The 16,271-nt window shown below is 45.6% G+C and overlaps 1 protein-coding gene across 3 annotated transcripts; it reads right to left on the bottom strand.

Moving 5' to 3' along the window:
* Positions 1 to 1,794: 1,794 nt before the first annotated feature.
* LOC310667632 (adenylate kinase isoenzyme 1-like) lies at positions 1,795 to 16,266 on the bottom strand. Of its 3 annotated transcripts, XM_083420417.1 has the most exons (6): positions 15,612 to 16,266; positions 12,139 to 12,251; positions 10,406 to 10,605; positions 6,159 to 6,272; positions 3,594 to 3,788; positions 1,795 to 1,937 (listed from the first exon to the last, which is right to left on the bottom strand). In XM_083420417.1, the coding sequence occupies exons 2-6, from the start codon at positions 12,209 to 12,211 to the stop codon at positions 1,851 to 1,853; spliced, it is 669 nt and encodes a 222-aa protein (XP_083276543.1). In that variant the 5' UTR covers positions 12,212 to 12,251; positions 15,612 to 16,266; the 3' UTR covers positions 1,795 to 1,850. The 3 variants fall into 3 exon arrangements, with proteins under 3 accessions (XP_083276543.1, XP_083276542.1, XP_083276541.1); XM_083420416.1 differs by lacking the exon at positions 1,795 to 1,937 and having other exon boundaries at positions 2,438 to 3,788; XM_083420415.1 differs by lacking the exons at positions 1,795 to 1,937; positions 15,612 to 16,266 and adding an exon at positions 12,772 to 14,013 and having other exon boundaries at positions 2,438 to 3,788.
* Positions 16,267 to 16,271: the final 5 nt, after the last annotated feature.

A 16,271-nucleotide genomic window follows, 5' to 3' on the forward strand; every position in this document is an offset into this window, starting at 1 on the left:
TGGGGACTCCTGCAAGTTCAGTTCATTTGGTGTATCATCTCTTGACAGTTTGAAAATAACAGTACAGTGGTGCCCCGCAAGACGAATGCCTCGCAAGACGGAAAACCCGCTAGACGAAAGGGTTTTCCGTTTTGGAGGTGCTTCGCAAAACAAATTTGCTATGGGCTTGCTTCGCAAGACGAAAATGTCTTGCGAGTTCCTGCGGGGGTTTTCCCCCTCCCCCCCTTTTTCCCAAGCCGCTAAGCCGCTTAACAGCTGATCGCTAAGCTGCTTATCAGCTGATCCACTAAGCCCGCTAAGCCGCTAATAGCCTTTTAGCAGCTAATCCGCTAATCCCTTAAGCCTTTAATAGCCGCTAAACCGCTAATAGCGCTAAGCCGCTAATGGGCTTGCTTCGCAAGACGAAAAAACCGCAAGACGAAGAGACTCGCGGAACGGATTCTTTTCGTCTTGCGAGGCACCACTGTAGTCTTCTACTTGGATTTACAAATATGGGGGGGGGGGGCGTGCTGCAGTGTTACACAATCTAAATTTCTGGAAGACTGCACCAGCTGCTGAAACCCATAGCTGCTTCAGCCACCTATAATAGATCATGTCTCATAGTTTTGTGACTTGATGACACTCAGCTGCGTTACTTAAGATTTTCTGCTGGATCTGAATGTCTTGACTGACACTAACATGAAACGTCATCTCCTTGAGCTGTTTCGTGATGTGCCAAAAACATGGCTACAACATAAAAGGTGCCGATGCATTCTGGGAGAGTTCTGGCTCCAGAGGCTGATGCAGTAGATTTGAAGACCCAACTAATATTCTCAGGTCTCCAAGGGTTGAGCCAGTGCAAATCACTTGTTTGTATTTGGATGCAATGGTTCTCTTCTTCTTCTGTGTCAGGTTATACAAAGGGGAAATGGGGAGGATTGTGGTAAGTGCTGCTGATGGCTTTTGTTCTGCTGAGCTGCTTGCTATTCCTAGTCTCCCATACATCCTCAGTTGTAGGCTGTGTAAGAGATCCTTTGTTGCTGGAGTAAGCACTCAGTGCTAAAAAGCACTACATAGCCTTTTAGATAGCCATGTGTCCGTCCACCCACCCCTTTCTAATTCCCTCTTCACATATATTTCCTTTTACAACTTTCAAAAGGAAATGTATATGGAGAAGGAATCTTTATTAAAGGGGGAGGTGGACAGACACATGGCTACATGACAGGAAATACGTGAAGCATGCCTGCATTTATCTTCCTAGTGTGCTTCAGTGCCAGTTGTAGAACCTCTTGACTGCTTGGTAACTTTACAAGTTTCTAATCCCGTGGCTCAGCTTTGCCTACTCAGAAGAAAAGTCATAGAAGGATTGCTGGAGCATGGTGCAACAGCCTGGTCTTTATTGATCTTGAAATGCAAAACACTCACTGTATACAACAGCTAATAACAGGTGTGAATGGCCCACTGTAGCAGGAAATGAAGGGGAGTAGGTACTTACTGAAGAAACTATCAGTATGTATCACATCTTCCATTTACAGTAAGGATGTTTCTGTGCTAGTTACTGCCCTGTGATCAGTTGAAGTAGGTGCTAGCCATGTGGCTTGGGGATTTTTGTGAGCTGCATCCTTTGGCCTGCGCTGGGCCCTGCTAGCCAAGGGGTATTAAACACATACATGTTCATTGATTGATGAATGCACCATCATAACACACGATTTTCCAAAGGAATTTGCAACTAAGCTGCAAGTCATCAAGTGACGTATATATGTGTGTGAACTAGCTCTGAGACTTTAAAAAAAAAAAATCCTGCAAAGGACATGGTGATGGACCAGCAGCATAAATCTTTATTTTTACGTAGAGATACCTAGCTTTGCACTTTATTTAGTGGTAGCTGCCTTTATCACTTCATCGACTACACTGCAGGATTTGGTAAAAATGGTGTCTGGTGGTTCTTCCCCAAGGATCTGCAAATAAATCGAATGAAGAGCTCTTGGGCACATCTGGAGCCAACTACTTACAGAGGAGACTTTTCTGTTGCTACCACCGTGTATAGAAAGCCTGAGCATGCCTCTGTTTATAAGGAATTATGCCAAGCAAGCAGCAGAAAACAACACTTGCTGCTGACCCACCCCCACGCTGGGGTAGACATTGACAATGAAAGGAAGACTGCCCAATTTTAGGAGGGCTTGGAGTAGGTATGGCCATCACTAGACCTTGGTGCAGCTGTTAAAATTTTCCCATGGGATAGTCCCAAAGAAAAGAAAAAGAAGCAAATTGCTGTGGGGGCCAAATGTGTTCTGTGCCCCCACTCATGGGGTGAAAGAACACACAAACCCATGTCCCTAACTGTAGCCTCTTTGCTCAGTTTAACTTAATGGTTCCTATAGAGGTCTTGTGCAAAACAGGCCACATCTACTGTCACAGCTAACAGGGGAGACAAAAATACTCCTTGACCCCAGCTGCCCTAGAGCAAGAAGTTTACTTTCTGTTTAGATTCTGTTTGGCTTAATTCACATGTGACAAAATGGCATACAAAAAGCAAAGAAACCTTTGTTGACCTAGAAGAAGAGATGCAAAAAAATCCAGGTGAGTAATATATTGAGGTGCATCTTCAAACCCATCAATACCAAATCAAGCCTAATCCGATTGAACTGAAGTTTTGTAGGAGTTAACATATTTAAAACCAACGGAGTAGCCATAAAGTTTGTATTCCATTGAGCCAACTTTTTTTCTTCCTACCCCCTGCATTGCTTAACAACCAGCCTAATGAATTCTGGAGAGCTCAAAAACATTCTCACTATTTTGTAAGAGTTTCTTTGGTAAAGAGGTCCAACTGGATTTTATACCTTGCCTTAGTCTTTGTCATCAGCATGGATGGGGCTTTGCTCCCTTCTAGAAGGGGGATGTATCCTTGTCATTCTTCAGCTGCCCTTGGGCATCTAAGGGGAGTGGGGCAACCCACCCTGGCAGCTCTCATCAGATAGAGCTGCTCCTGGAAAGCAGCTTTCAGTGGCTTCTTTAGAGCAAGAAGCAGACCTGGTGCAGAACCTAACCAGCTCTTCTTCTTGGCAGTTCTGATGAGTGTCCAAGATAAACTGCACTTTGACACAACATTCAAAATCAAGAGAAACTGCTAGTGGCAAACTGGAAGAAGTTAAGGGAAATCATTTTGTAGTAATCAAGTTTTAAGTTCTTTGATATCTGCCATCCTGCTTCAAGGAAGGGAATTGTAGCAAATGCTCTACTAGAGGGCCCTTCCGCTTATGATCCTATTATTTGGTGGAGGAGTGAGTGCATTTGAGATTTTGCATTCCAGTATAACCTTTCCATGAGCATTTCTGGAAGACCTCCCTGAAATAAGAAGATTGGGGTCTAATATGGCTGTTTCCAACCTCCTGCCCTTTTGTCTTAATGCTTCCTGCCTCGCTGCCTATTGGACACAACCTTTCAAATGGCCCTGTTAACAGGCAAGAGAGAGTCATTCTGAAAGGACTGCATTGGCTGCTTGTCCACATCAGAATCAAATAAGCTGCCCTCTTGCAAAGTTGCCAGGACTTCCAGGCCTGGATTCTGTGGGAAAGGACAAGGAAGGGGGCCCAGCCAAGTTCTCTGAGACCTACATGCCGAAGTAGGCTTTTCTGTAGGTAGTGGGTGAAGACGGGCTCACACAGTGTATAGTAAGTGTCAAGCCGGTTCTGGATGATTTTATCATGGTCATCCACCCTCTCGCCCATCTGGCTTCGGATCAGCAGTCGCTGGACCATTGTCTCCGTCGAGCAGTCAAGCACTATCACGATGTTGGGTGCACGCCCCACCTGCAACATGAAACATACAACTCGGCTGTTAATTGGTTTGCCTTGGGTGTGCAAAGCTGTTGTGCATAGGAACTGAGGAGCCTAGCCAGGTTTCAGGGCAGGCATGGAGGGGAGCAGATTTCTTTATTCATTTCATTTGTATCCCACCTTTATCTCCGTGCAGGACCCAAGGCGGCTCACGGCATGAATTAAAACAGATACAGCGAAAAAAGCACAATATAAAATTTTAAAACATTAAGTAAAAACAGTGCTGAAAACACTTAAAAGCACAACAGCAAAGAGAAAATATGGCACAGCCACTCCCAGAAGACACATACTGCCACAACAACCAGCTAGTGGCCAGAGGTCTGTCTGAACAAAAGCCTGCTGGCAAAAGGAAAGCAGAGAAGGAGCTAGCCTAGAAAGGGAGTTCCACGGGAGCAGCCACCGAGAAGGCCGTTCCCATCAAAGTCCATATTGCTTCTACAAGCCAGTCAGATGCTTGTAAAAGCCCAAAAGCAGACTATATGAAGGCCACAGCTCTCCCTACTGTTCTCCTCCCCCAGCAACTGATCTTCAGAGGTATACTGCCTCTATGTGAAATTCCATTTAGACATCATTTACTAGTCACTTGATAGGCCCCAACCATGAATTCATCTAATGTTCTAAGCCAGGGGTTGGCAAGGCTTACCGGGCATGGGCCGGATCACTCCCACGGAGATCCTCCATGGGCAGGGCTGGCCCGGCACAGCGCAATGCCAGAAATCATGTCTGTGGCACTGGAAATCGCTTCTGCGCATGCCCAGATGCCAGAAATCATGCCTGCGCAGAAGCGATTTCTGGAGCTATGGAAAAGAGTCCTGTGCTGCGCTGCACCAGTTTAGCGCAGCGTGCGGGGACTCGCCGAGTGGGCGGTTGGTTCTGGGGCGGCTCATGGGCCGGTTAAGCGACCCTGATGGCCGCTTCTGGCCCATGGGCCTTAGGTTGCCAACCTCTTTTCTAAACTCATAGAAGCCAATAGGATTTAGGGAACAAGGTGATGGATTCATTGTTTGGGACAAAATGATAATTGGGGTAAAAATGGGGGGGTCACAGTATTGGGCAGCACAGCAATAGGAGCTGATTGGGGGAGGACACGTAAGCAGGTGCTGTTCTCTGGACATTATTTCATGCAAAGTGCCACATGAAACCTCTGGAGGTAACCTTACTTTAAGGCACAGTCCAGCATGTGGTCTGAGATCCAGCTGTAAGGAGTTAGCTGCTGGTCTGGCTGACACCCCCACCCAATCTGTACTTAATATTTGGTGTGAAATAGGCAAACTTCCGTAGGCAAAACAGTTATGAATGTGGTGTTCTACGTGACAACATGCTGGTCTGGTAAGGTTAGTACTTCTCAACTCAGAATGATTTGGAGGTACAGTTCCTTTTCTGAGCTTGCAGTGACAGGGATATAGAATGCCTCTATAGAATGCCTCTCGCAAATAGTAGTAAGTATTGTCCAAATTATAAAGACCTGTGAGAGAGCTGAAAAACAAAGACAAACCTAGGCAAAAAGGACCAGACCCTTTGAGCTATACAGTCAAACTTCGGTTCCCAAACGCCGAAAACCCAGAAGTAAGTGTTCCAGTTTTCAAACGTTTTTCAGAAGCCGAACATCCAACGCGGCTTCCGCTTGAGTGCCACAAGCTCTTGCAGCCAATCGGAAGCCGTGCTTTGGTTGTCGGAACGTTTCGGAAGCCGAATGGGCTGGAACAGATTACTGTATTTTTTGCTCTATAAGACTCACTTTTTCCTTCCTAAAAAGTAAGGGGAAATGTGTGTGCGTCTTATGGAGCGAATCCAGGCTGCACAGCTATCCCAGAAGCCAGAACAGCAAGAGGGATCGCTGCTTTCACTGCGCAGCGATCCCTCTTGCTGTTCTGGCTTCTGAGATTTAGAATATTTTTTCTCTTGTTTTCCTCCTCCAAAAACTAGGTGCGTCTTGTGGTCTGGTGCGTCTTATAGAGTGAAAAATACGGTACGTTCAACAACCAAGGTCTGGCTACTTTATTTTCACAGCATCACCTGACTAGGGATTTGCATTGTGGCTTTCCAACCAGCTTTTAATTTAGCATCTGACCTGACAAAAAATTTACAAGCACAGGATTATTGCATTTCCGCTATCCAGACTGAGCTGCTTCCCCCTAGCCCTCTTTGAGTTTGAAACAGAACCCAAAGATCTGGCACGCAACCAATCAGCCACTGGACTATTGGGAATGTATTCCTTGCCAACCCACAAGTTACCCATTTGATGTTGCACGTTTCAACCTGAGAGCCTCTGGAGCATTTCCTTCCTTGGCACAGGTCAAGCCTCTCTTTCCCTTTCACCTCCCACTCAGAGGCCACACTTACCACTTCTTCAAATAGCTTGGCCTGATTGATTTCCCGGGGGAAGCCTTCTACAAAGAATCCTTTGACATTTTCGGCTTTTAGCATGTTGTCAGTAAGCAGTTCCAAGATGTAGCCCTGGAGAGACAGTCATCTCCATCGTCAAAGAGCTTTATTACACCAGATAAAGGCAGCAATAAACCACCCAACTTAGCGCTGTTTCATCCACCTTTCTGATGTCCTCTGAAGGTCTCAATCTCTGGCCATATTTAAGTCCTTCCAAAGAGCCTTTTAGGTTTCAGTCCAGAAAGAACTAACCTATGGGAGCCGTTTCCCACTATAATAGATTAGGCTGCATCCCGGCAGGCAGCCTGCTTGTGAAGTACTGTGCAAGCAAACCATCAGCAGTAGCCATAAACATTTAGCCAACACTAACTGGGCAAATTCAGGAATCTGGTCTGAGCTTAGCAAGGCACCCAAGCCCTGGATTCAGTGTGATTTTCACTGTTGCTTTCAGAAAGGGAGAATTAAAATATATGTGTGTGAGAGAGAAAGAGAGGCCGGCTGCAGTTGTGTTCAGGTGGTGGGGGCTCCCCCTTGAAAGTACAATACTTGTCACTTCTGTTCCAGTGTGCTCCACAATCAACACTCTTCTGCTCTTGCTATTCAGAAGAACAGCTGAAAGGGTGGCCACTGAACTGATCAAGTGGTGTTCCCATTGTTGTAGGAATGCGGGTGGAACACGGAGGTAATTCAGCATCCTGTCTCACACTCTGGCCAACCAGATGCCTTCAGGAAAACCGCAGGAGAGCAACAGTCTTATTGCCCTTGCTTCAAAGCAGCAAATATTCTCCCGCATAATGTCTCTGAAACTACCTATTTCACTTAGGCATCATAGCTCTCTATAATTCTCTCCATGACTTTGTCTAAAAGTAAAGGACCCCAACAGTTAAGTCCAGTCGCAAACGACTGTGGGGTTGTGGCGCTCATCTCGCTTTACTGGCTGAGGGAGCCGACGTTTGTCTGCAGACAGTTTTTCCGGGTCATGTGGCCAGCATGACTAAGCTGCTTCTGGCGAACCAGAGCAGCACACGGAAACGTCGTTTACCTTCCCACCAGAGCGGTACCTATTTATCTACCTGCACTTTGATGTGCTTTCGAACTGCTAGGTTGGCAGGACCGAGCAACAGAAGCTCAACCCGTCGCTGGGATTCGAACCGCCAACCTTCTGATCAGCAAGCCCTTAAAGCCTCTTGCTCTTAGATGCGTTATAAATATATGGCACATATAATATCCCAGGGTGTGGTCTGAAGGGATATAACACCACCACCTGGCTGAAGTTAAGCAGGTCTTATCAATGGCTGCATGAGTGAGCCCTTGGGAACTTCCTTGGGCTCCATGGCACAAGAAAAGCAGGATAGAGATGTAAATAAATATAAGAGCCCCTACTGAATTAGAGCAAGAGATCATCAAGACTAGCATCAAAAATGTCCATTAAAAAGGAAACCAGAGAGATCATAGCTTTAAATCCTGTTATTCAGAGCTGTTATACTTAATTTTATTTCATTTAATATTTTTTAAAAGTCTAATTCCAGCATCATTCATTGTTTGGAAGATTGCAAAAAAAATAAATGACTGAAATTAGATCTATTTAAAAATTTGCAACGAATTCCAGCTCAATTTTCCAGCCAATTTCCACCCAAAATGTCATGTATTGTATATCTGCATGTTAGCTAAATGCAGCATGTGACACTTTGCTATGCCCAAGGGGCATGATGAACATTTTAGTTGAAGCACATGCCAAAATGGGAGTTGAAGGTATTTGGACCAGGGCTCAGAGGGGAATAAAAGAGCAAACTGCTTCTGGTATATAAATCTAGTGATCTCAGCGGGACAGGGCAGAACGTTCAGAGTTTGAGTCTGAGACAAATCAGTCAGTCTCCTAGTTGAGCAAGTTATCATTGGCAGGCAAAACTACCAAAAGGCAGTCTCATACTAACAACTGTTGCTGAGTTGATCCTAGAGAAAGTGAAATAGTAATAGATAAATCGAAACATTTCACTGGTCCAAATTCTAGGCATATGCAGACTGAATTTTGCTGAAGTTTTGACATAGAGGCCACAATGTATGGCACACCTAACTTTATGTAGCATTGTTGCAGGAATCTAATTTATATTCTTTATAAAAAATAATCAATCTATATTCAAATGGGAACAAACTCTCATTGATACTAATGTATTACTGCTGCTGAAACTCCCAAATGGTCAGATTTCAGGAAGACACATCGAAAGGAATAAACCTTTCACAAAAATGGTATTAGTTCATCAGCAGCATAAACTTATGCATATCTGCTTGGAAGTAAATTCTATTGAGACCAATGAAACTCAACTTCCAGGTAAGGCTATGCAGTGGTACCTTGGTTTACAACCATAATCCATTCCAGAGGTCCGTTTGTAAACCAAAACAGGTTGTAACCCAAGGCGCGCTTTTGCCAATGGGACCTCCCGCAAAAAATTATTCGTAATAAAAAAATAATGGGTTGTAATCCAAAAAAAGGTTGCAAACTGGGACACGCACTTCTGGGTTTGACATGTCTGTAATCCAAAACATATGCAAACCAAGATGTATGCAAAGCAAGGTACCACTGTATAGGATTGCAGCCTTAGTACTAGAAGGCATGCTCACAGTGTGGACAGGGAGGGATGTGCAGGCAAGGCCCACCCCCAATATCTTCATACAAGTCCCTGACCTTCGCCAGGTACACAGGGAATGTTTGCAGGGGCTTCTACATAAGTTCCTTTGGATGCAAGCAGAACCTTCCTTGCAGCCCAGGACCCTTACAAAGCAGGGTCCCTTATTGCATGGAGCTACTCTACTCTTGTTCACATTCAGAATGTCAGTTCAAGCATGTTCCTTTTTTAATACTTACATTGAATGAATTTTATTATTACGGTCACAGACCAGTTCCGGCTCACTTACAATATCAGGAAAAGCATAAAACACAACAGGTATACATTGAATTGCAATTGGGTATAGCTGAGAAAATACAGATATAGCGGCAGTTAAAAAAACGAAAATAAATCTTGATCACTAAAATATAGTCTAAAATTGTCATTTAAAACCTTAATTGTTTTGGTAGTACAGCTTGTTCCCTAAGCTTTATGGCAGTCACACAGAATTTGGCCACCCTTAGCATGATCTCTAGATCCCTGTCCTCTACCAAGAGTTTTAGACATTGAAGTTCGGACCCATTTGGAGATTTTTGTATAACAGGAGTGATAAATATCGAGCGTACAGTGGTGCCTCGCAAGACAAAATTAATTTGTTCCACGAGTCTCTTCGTCTAGCGTTTTTTTCGTCTTGCGAAGCAACCCTATTAGCGGATTAGCGGATTAGCGCTATTAGCGGTTTAGCGGCTATTAGCTTGTGAGGCATTCGTCTTGCGGGGCACCACTGTATATCCCCGTAGAAACGGCAGCGTAACAAAGCCGCAGGGGCAGACTTGTTCCATGTATGGTTTACCCTCGAATCTGCCCTGCAATAAGGCAGATGGCAGCATGTTACCGTATTTTTTGCTCTATAGGACGCACCTTTTCCCCTCCAAAAATTAAGGGGAAATGTGTGTGCGTCCTATAGAGCAAATGCAGGCTGTGCCGCTAAGCTGAAAGGCAGAACAGGGAGACGGAGCGCTGCGGAGGGCTCCGTCTTGCTGTTCTAGCTTGGGGACGGCTGGGCGCAAAGCCTCTTCAGGGCAGCGGGGTGCCTTCACCCCGCTCTCTTGCAGAGGCTAGCAAGGCTGTTCCAAAGCCAGAACAGCGAGACGGAGGGCTCCGTCTCGCTCTTCTAGCTTGGGGACGGCTGCGCGCAAAGCCTCTGCAAGGCAGCAGGGCGCTGCGCTCCAAAGGCTTCAGGGATCTTTGAGGCTGGGGGTGGGGGGAAGCAGCGCTTCCCCCCACCGCCAGCTCCACACGCTTGGGTGAATGCACCTTGAACGCACCTTGTTTTAGAGGGGGAGAACAAGGAAAAAATATTTTTTCCCTGTTCTCCCCCTCCTATGGTCCGGTGCGTCCTATGGTCCGGTGCGTCCAATAGAGTGAAAAATAAGGTACTTACACTGATTATTTTTGTATGGCTGTGACTGGGCCATATAGATCCTTCTGTTTCTCCTTTGAGGGTTTAATTATCCGAAACACAACATGCACAGTGCTTAAAATGATTATCTAATCTAATGGAAAGGGGTTCGGCAGGCGGCAGGTGTGAGGGCTTCTTACCGAGGGCACCAGAGCCCCTTTCAGGATGATGTCCCTAATGGTCTTTCCTTTCCGGGTAGGCCTGCTGGCTTCCGCTCGCAGCAGCTCTCCGATGCCAACGTGGTAGAAATCATACTTGCTGGCCAGCCGGTGACCCTGTATCTGCTTGCCGCAACCTGGACCACCTACCATAAAAATGATGATGGGGCTCTGTAGCTTCTCTGCAGTGGAAGAAAGTGAGGTATAAGAAAGGGGACTTTCTACTTAGCAATAAGGTGCAAGAATTAAATCACTGCAATCTGGGGTTGAGGCAGCCCTTTCAATAAGCAGCGTAGGGGTGGCCACCTTAGGTGGAACATTTTGAATGGTTTCCAGGCATTAAACACAGGTTCAACATTTTTGTGTTACAGACCTTTTTGTTTTCTAAATATACTATTGAAATATACTATTTATGGGCAGTGTTACAGCTGAGTGCAGATGCTACATTACTGTGAAGATCTTGCTGGTAGATGGTGCCAATGTTATGAAATAAATAAGAGAGTGGTCTTCAATCTCATGGAAGCAATGACATCCTCAGGTGCTGCTGGTCTCAGGTTTTGGTACTGCCTTCTCTGCCTCATTAGACACCTATTTGAACCCCCAGCAAGTCCCTCACTAGGTGGGTTGGTAAGGGCTAGTTCAGGCATAGGCAGCCTTCGGCCCTCCAGATGTTTTGTCCTACAACTCCCATGAGCTTAGCTAACTGGACCAGTGGTCAGAGATGATGGGAATTGTAGTCCAAAACATCTGGAGGGCCGAAGGTTGCCTTGCCTGGGCTAGTTTCTGTTGGGCTGTCCAAAATGGTTGAGTGCCAGAGGCTGAAAATCCAAATGGATTGCTAATTAACATGGGGCACAAGCTACCAGTCCGTTCTCCTTAGCAGCCCCCACTGAAACTAGCAATGCAAGAGCACCGCTTTGGTTTGTGAATAGGAACAGGTAAACTCTACCACGAGTGGAGCAAAAACTGCATCAGGAAGCAAAATGAGGACTCCAAGGTAATGAAATGGGAGACAGGTCTAGTCCACAGGCAAGGCCTGATTTAGGTTTGATGAGGCCCTAAGCTACTGTAGGGGCCCTTTATATGTCCAGCTGTCCTTTGTCATCAACAAATTGTGGCTGCTTTTTGTGTTGAATATATGCTATATGGCAATTTATGGACCTAATAGGTATCTAAAGCCATTTGCATATGCAGAATGTAGGTACCCTGCATATAGAAATGAGAAAACCAGTGATATTTTAGGGAGCAGGCTAGCAGGCGGGGCCCATTACTTACATCATAGGAGCCTACACAACACAAAACACTGTTGCTGTATGTAGGTTTTCTTTTATTTCTTTTTTATCTTATATTTTAGAAATTTACATCCAGGTGTTTTTCCCTTTACATTTTCTGGAGGAACCCCAGGAGAGTCGGGCCCCAAGCTATGGCTTGTTTAGCTTATACGTAAATCCAGCACTGTACAGGGCACTATCCACTGCAGAATTCTCTTGTGCAAACCCTGTTGGATGAACCAGAACTGTTGTGTTCATTCTTCTGCACCTTGTGCAGAACTTTCTGATGGCTTGTGCCCTGGGCAGGGCTTGAGGTGGTTGCCTATCTCTGCCCCAGACCTGGGAGCAAAACCTAAGGGAAATCTATTGACTGGAATGCTTGTTGATAACATTGTTTTGAAAGCCTGCAGAAAGCACAAAACAGAAAGAAATGCAATCGGTTACCTTGTAGTTCACGTTTCAAGGGCTTGATGGATTTTGGAAGGCTGCCCTGGCAAATCCCCATCCCTGTGGGCATCCAGGGATCTGCAGGTACTGGTCCAGCAACCTTCAAATTCCTATAAAAAAATAATTTGGCCATTTCAGCTTAACTGATATGTGACTCCCCTGAGCTGTCTTTCTGATGTCACAGACATGTGATGTCATAGATTTTATGGCAAGCAAAACTGGGACAACTAGACTGAACTACTTTGGTAGGGGGACAGAGAACAGAAGGGTTGGAGACAAACTGAGAAACTGGCACTTCATTCATATCTGGACTTTGTGTTCAGTTTGATAGTGAATAAAATAAACCATCTGATATAACTGAAGCTGGCTAGCAGAAAAGGAAGTACCGTATTTTTTGCTCTATAAGACTCACTTTTTCCCTCCTAAAAAGTAAGGGGAAATGTGTGTGCGTCTTATGGAGTGAATGCAGGCTGCACAGCTATCCCAGAAGCCAGAACAGCAAGAGGGATTGCTGCCTTCGCTGTGCAGCGATCCCTCTTGTTGTTCTGGCTTCTGAGATTCAGAATTTTTTTTTTCTTGTTTTCCTCCTCCAAAAACTTGGTGCGTCTTATAGAGCGAAAAATACAGTACCTGTCTCCTTTCCTTGATTGTAACTCCCACGGGGGTGGGGGTGGGAAGTAGGCTACTGAAGGCTGCATCCTGACAATTGCTATTATTGCATTGCAGAACAAGGCGAGTGCCATTGGGTGAGTATGGAAGTAGTCTCAGCTTTGGCCTCCCTCAGCTGTTTCTTGTCTACAGCTTTTGGACCCTCTTACATCAGGCTGCTTAAAAGTTATTCAGTCCTCAGTATTCTCTTCCTGCATAAGTTCTTCTAAAACCAGTTTGCTAGGCTCAGGATCTGCAAAGCACTGTGCCAGACCGGACTCCTCAAGCCCTGACAATCACAGCTTGTGGAGCCTGGTGCACAGTGTCCCACAAGACTAGGGAATCAAGTGACTGTTGCTGTTTAGTCGTGTCCGACTCTTCGTGACCCCCTGGACCAGAGCACGCCAGGCCCTCCTGTCTTCCACTGCCTCCCGCAGTTTGGTCAAACTCATGTTGGTAGCTTCGAGAACACTGTCCCACCATCTCATCCTCTGTCGTCCCCTTCTCCTTGTGCCCTCCATCTTTCCCAACATCAGGGTCTTTCCCCGGGAGTCTTCTCTTCTCATGAGGTGGCCAAAGTATTCGAGCCTCAGCTTCACGATCTGTCCTTCCAGTGAGCATTCAGGGCTGATTTCCTTCCGAATGGATAGGTTTGATCTTCTTGCAGTCCATGGGACTCTCAAGAGTCTCCTCCAGCACCATAATTCAAAAGCGTCAATTCTTCGGCGATCAGCCTTCTTTATGGCCCAGCTCTCACTTCCATACATCACTACTGGGAAAACCATAGCTTTTACTATACGGACCTTTGTTGGCAAGGTGGTGTCTCTACTTTTTAAGATGCTGTCTAGGTTTGTCATTGCTTTTCTCCCAAGAAGCAGGCGTCTTTTAATTTCGTGGCTGCTGTCACCATCTGCAGTGACTAGACACAGCTTTTTTGCACAGGGCTTTCAGGCCAGCCATGATGATGTAGGACGCACAGGACTTTGCTGATTGGCACCGTACTTCGCAGGCTCCTACGATCAGCTATAGGGCAGGTGTGTGTGGCTTGCCAAAGTTGACGCATTGACCAAATTGGCGGGGGGGGGGGGGAGACTTGGTGAGCCTAATCAGGCCCAGGGGCAGGAGATCCCCCAGCACTACCCTAGAATGGTGCTGGTCACCAAAGAGCACACAAGGCCTTTGCTGGTTATGCAATCATCCGTCAGCGGACACGGAGCAATGGATCCAAACTACAAGAAAGAAGATTCCACCTAAACATTAGGAAGAACTTCCTGACAGTAAGAGCTGTTCAACAGTGGAATTTGCTGCCAAGGAGTGTGGTGGAGTCTCCTTCTTTGGAGGTCTTTAAGCAGAGGCTTGACAACCATATGTCAGGAGTGCTCTGGTGGTGTTTCCTGCTTGGCAGGGGGTTGGACTCGATGGCCCTTGTGGTCTCTTCCAACTCTATGATTCTATGATTGCACAGAGATGCACACAACATGTTCATGGCAGGAGTTCTCTGCATGGTTTTCCTGTGGGACAGATGAATATAGGATAATACTGTTGGTATTTGCTTTTGCAATCACATCAAAGAGGGACACACAAAAGAAATAAGAAGAACAAGCTGCTTCACACCATAGACCTAACTGCTGGTAAACCTGAAACCGCATCAAAATGCACTTGCCCACCATCAAGAAGACATTCGCGTTTTAACATTTTGGTAATGTTAAGTGTGTTGTTAAGGGACGTGGGTGGCGCTGTGGTCTAAACCACTGAGCCTCTTGGGCTTGCCGATCCATGCGCTGCTCTGGTTTCAGTGTTCAGTTGCGCCAGAAGCGGCTTAGCCATGCTGGCCACATGATGTGGAAAAACTGTCTGCGGACAGACACAAGCTCCCTTGGCCTGTAAAGCAAGATAAGTGCCGCAAGCCCACAACCCCAGAGTCATCTGCGACTGGACTTAACTGTCAGGGGTCCTTTACCTCTGTATGTGTGTGTGTTGTTTGGCTCTCCAGCCAAGGAGGTACACAGATATACAGAAAACCAGTGCTTTTTTTCTTTAAAAATGTTTAGGGGTACTCTCATTTTCCTACTCAGATTGAAATACTGCCCCTCAATGAGGCCAAACTTAAAATTCACAAAATGTTTCAGGATATGCGTCCCATCCCCAGAAAAAAAGCACTGCAGACAACTGTGGTGGAGTGATTAAAATAAAGTCTGACTGAGAGACCAGGGTTCAGGTCTCTGAACAGGAGATTTTGTGCCAGCCACTCATTTATTTGTGTGTGTGTGTGCGCACGTGTGCTCGCACCTAGCCTACTGAAATAAAAAAATTAAGGTCCTATATATATAATAAATGTTCATAAATGTACCAAGCAAACACGTACATAAATATATAAACCACATGTCTGAAGCAGCACAGGAAAACAGCTCTGGAACCATTTTGACTCCCAAACTAACCAAATGATTTCTCTGGAAGGTCAAGGAAAATGGAAAAGCCTCCCCATTGTCTTTTCATTCACAAATCCTTTTTTAAGGGTATGTCTGTGTATGAACAGGGTGAGCCTGTGACCTGGCTCAGGAATTAAGTATTTATCATTACAAAAGACTGGCCATGCTCCCCAGGGTATCTAATCAAGTAAACGTTAACAGGTAACCTGCCAGACAGGAGGTAAACAACGCACTTAGATTTCTGTTGTAGACCGTCCTTTCTGTGATGTAGGTATGATGTGTCTGGGGGTGGTCTTGAGCTACATCCCTTCTGTGATGTATGTATGACGTTTTTGGGGATTGTCTTGGACTCCAGGGAGGGAATTTAAAATGTCTATATAAGGGCGGGCACACCTTGGTTCCGGGTCCTCCTGCGTGTCAAGGGGGCACCCTGTTGCAACAGTTCAATAAAGATCAGGCTTACTAGCTGTTTTGCTTCTCAATAGTCTCTGGTTGGCCTCTGTCATTTTCTGGATGGAGAACCTGCAAAGGACTCAATAATAATAATAATAATAATAATAATAATAAAATAATAATGTTATTTATACCCCGCCCTCCCCAGCCAAGGCCGGGCTCAGGGCGGCTAACAAGCAATAATAAAAACAAGTTGAATGAATACAACTTAAAAACGAGATTAAAATACAACATTAAAACACTGAAACATTAAAATAAAGGTTCTTGTGTCCCCCATAAGGGAATAAGGGCAATTTTTCGTTTATTACACTACCCTACTTATTATGAGGCTTTAACAGGGTAATCCCCATATATGCTGCCCTGGCCTTGGAGAACAGGGATTTTAAAAACTGAAATTTAAAAACTAAACAGCAGTTGAGAACACCTGACTGTCTATCAAGAAGGTGCAAAGCTCTTTCCTTTGACAGGCCAATAAAGGCGACATTAACCCGCCTTCATCTGAGAGACTCAGCCAGCGCGTCACGGGATTGCCTCTTAAGGCGAGAGGAGGTGCTCATTTACGTCACGCCCCTTCCGATGGGTGCGGTTTCCACAGCAACC

Source organism: Podarcis tiliguerta (genome assembly GCF_965153285.1).
Source record: "Podarcis tiliguerta genome assembly, chromosome: 17".
Taxonomy (NCBI): Eukaryota; Metazoa; Chordata; class Lepidosauria; order Squamata; family Lacertidae; genus Podarcis; species Podarcis tiliguerta.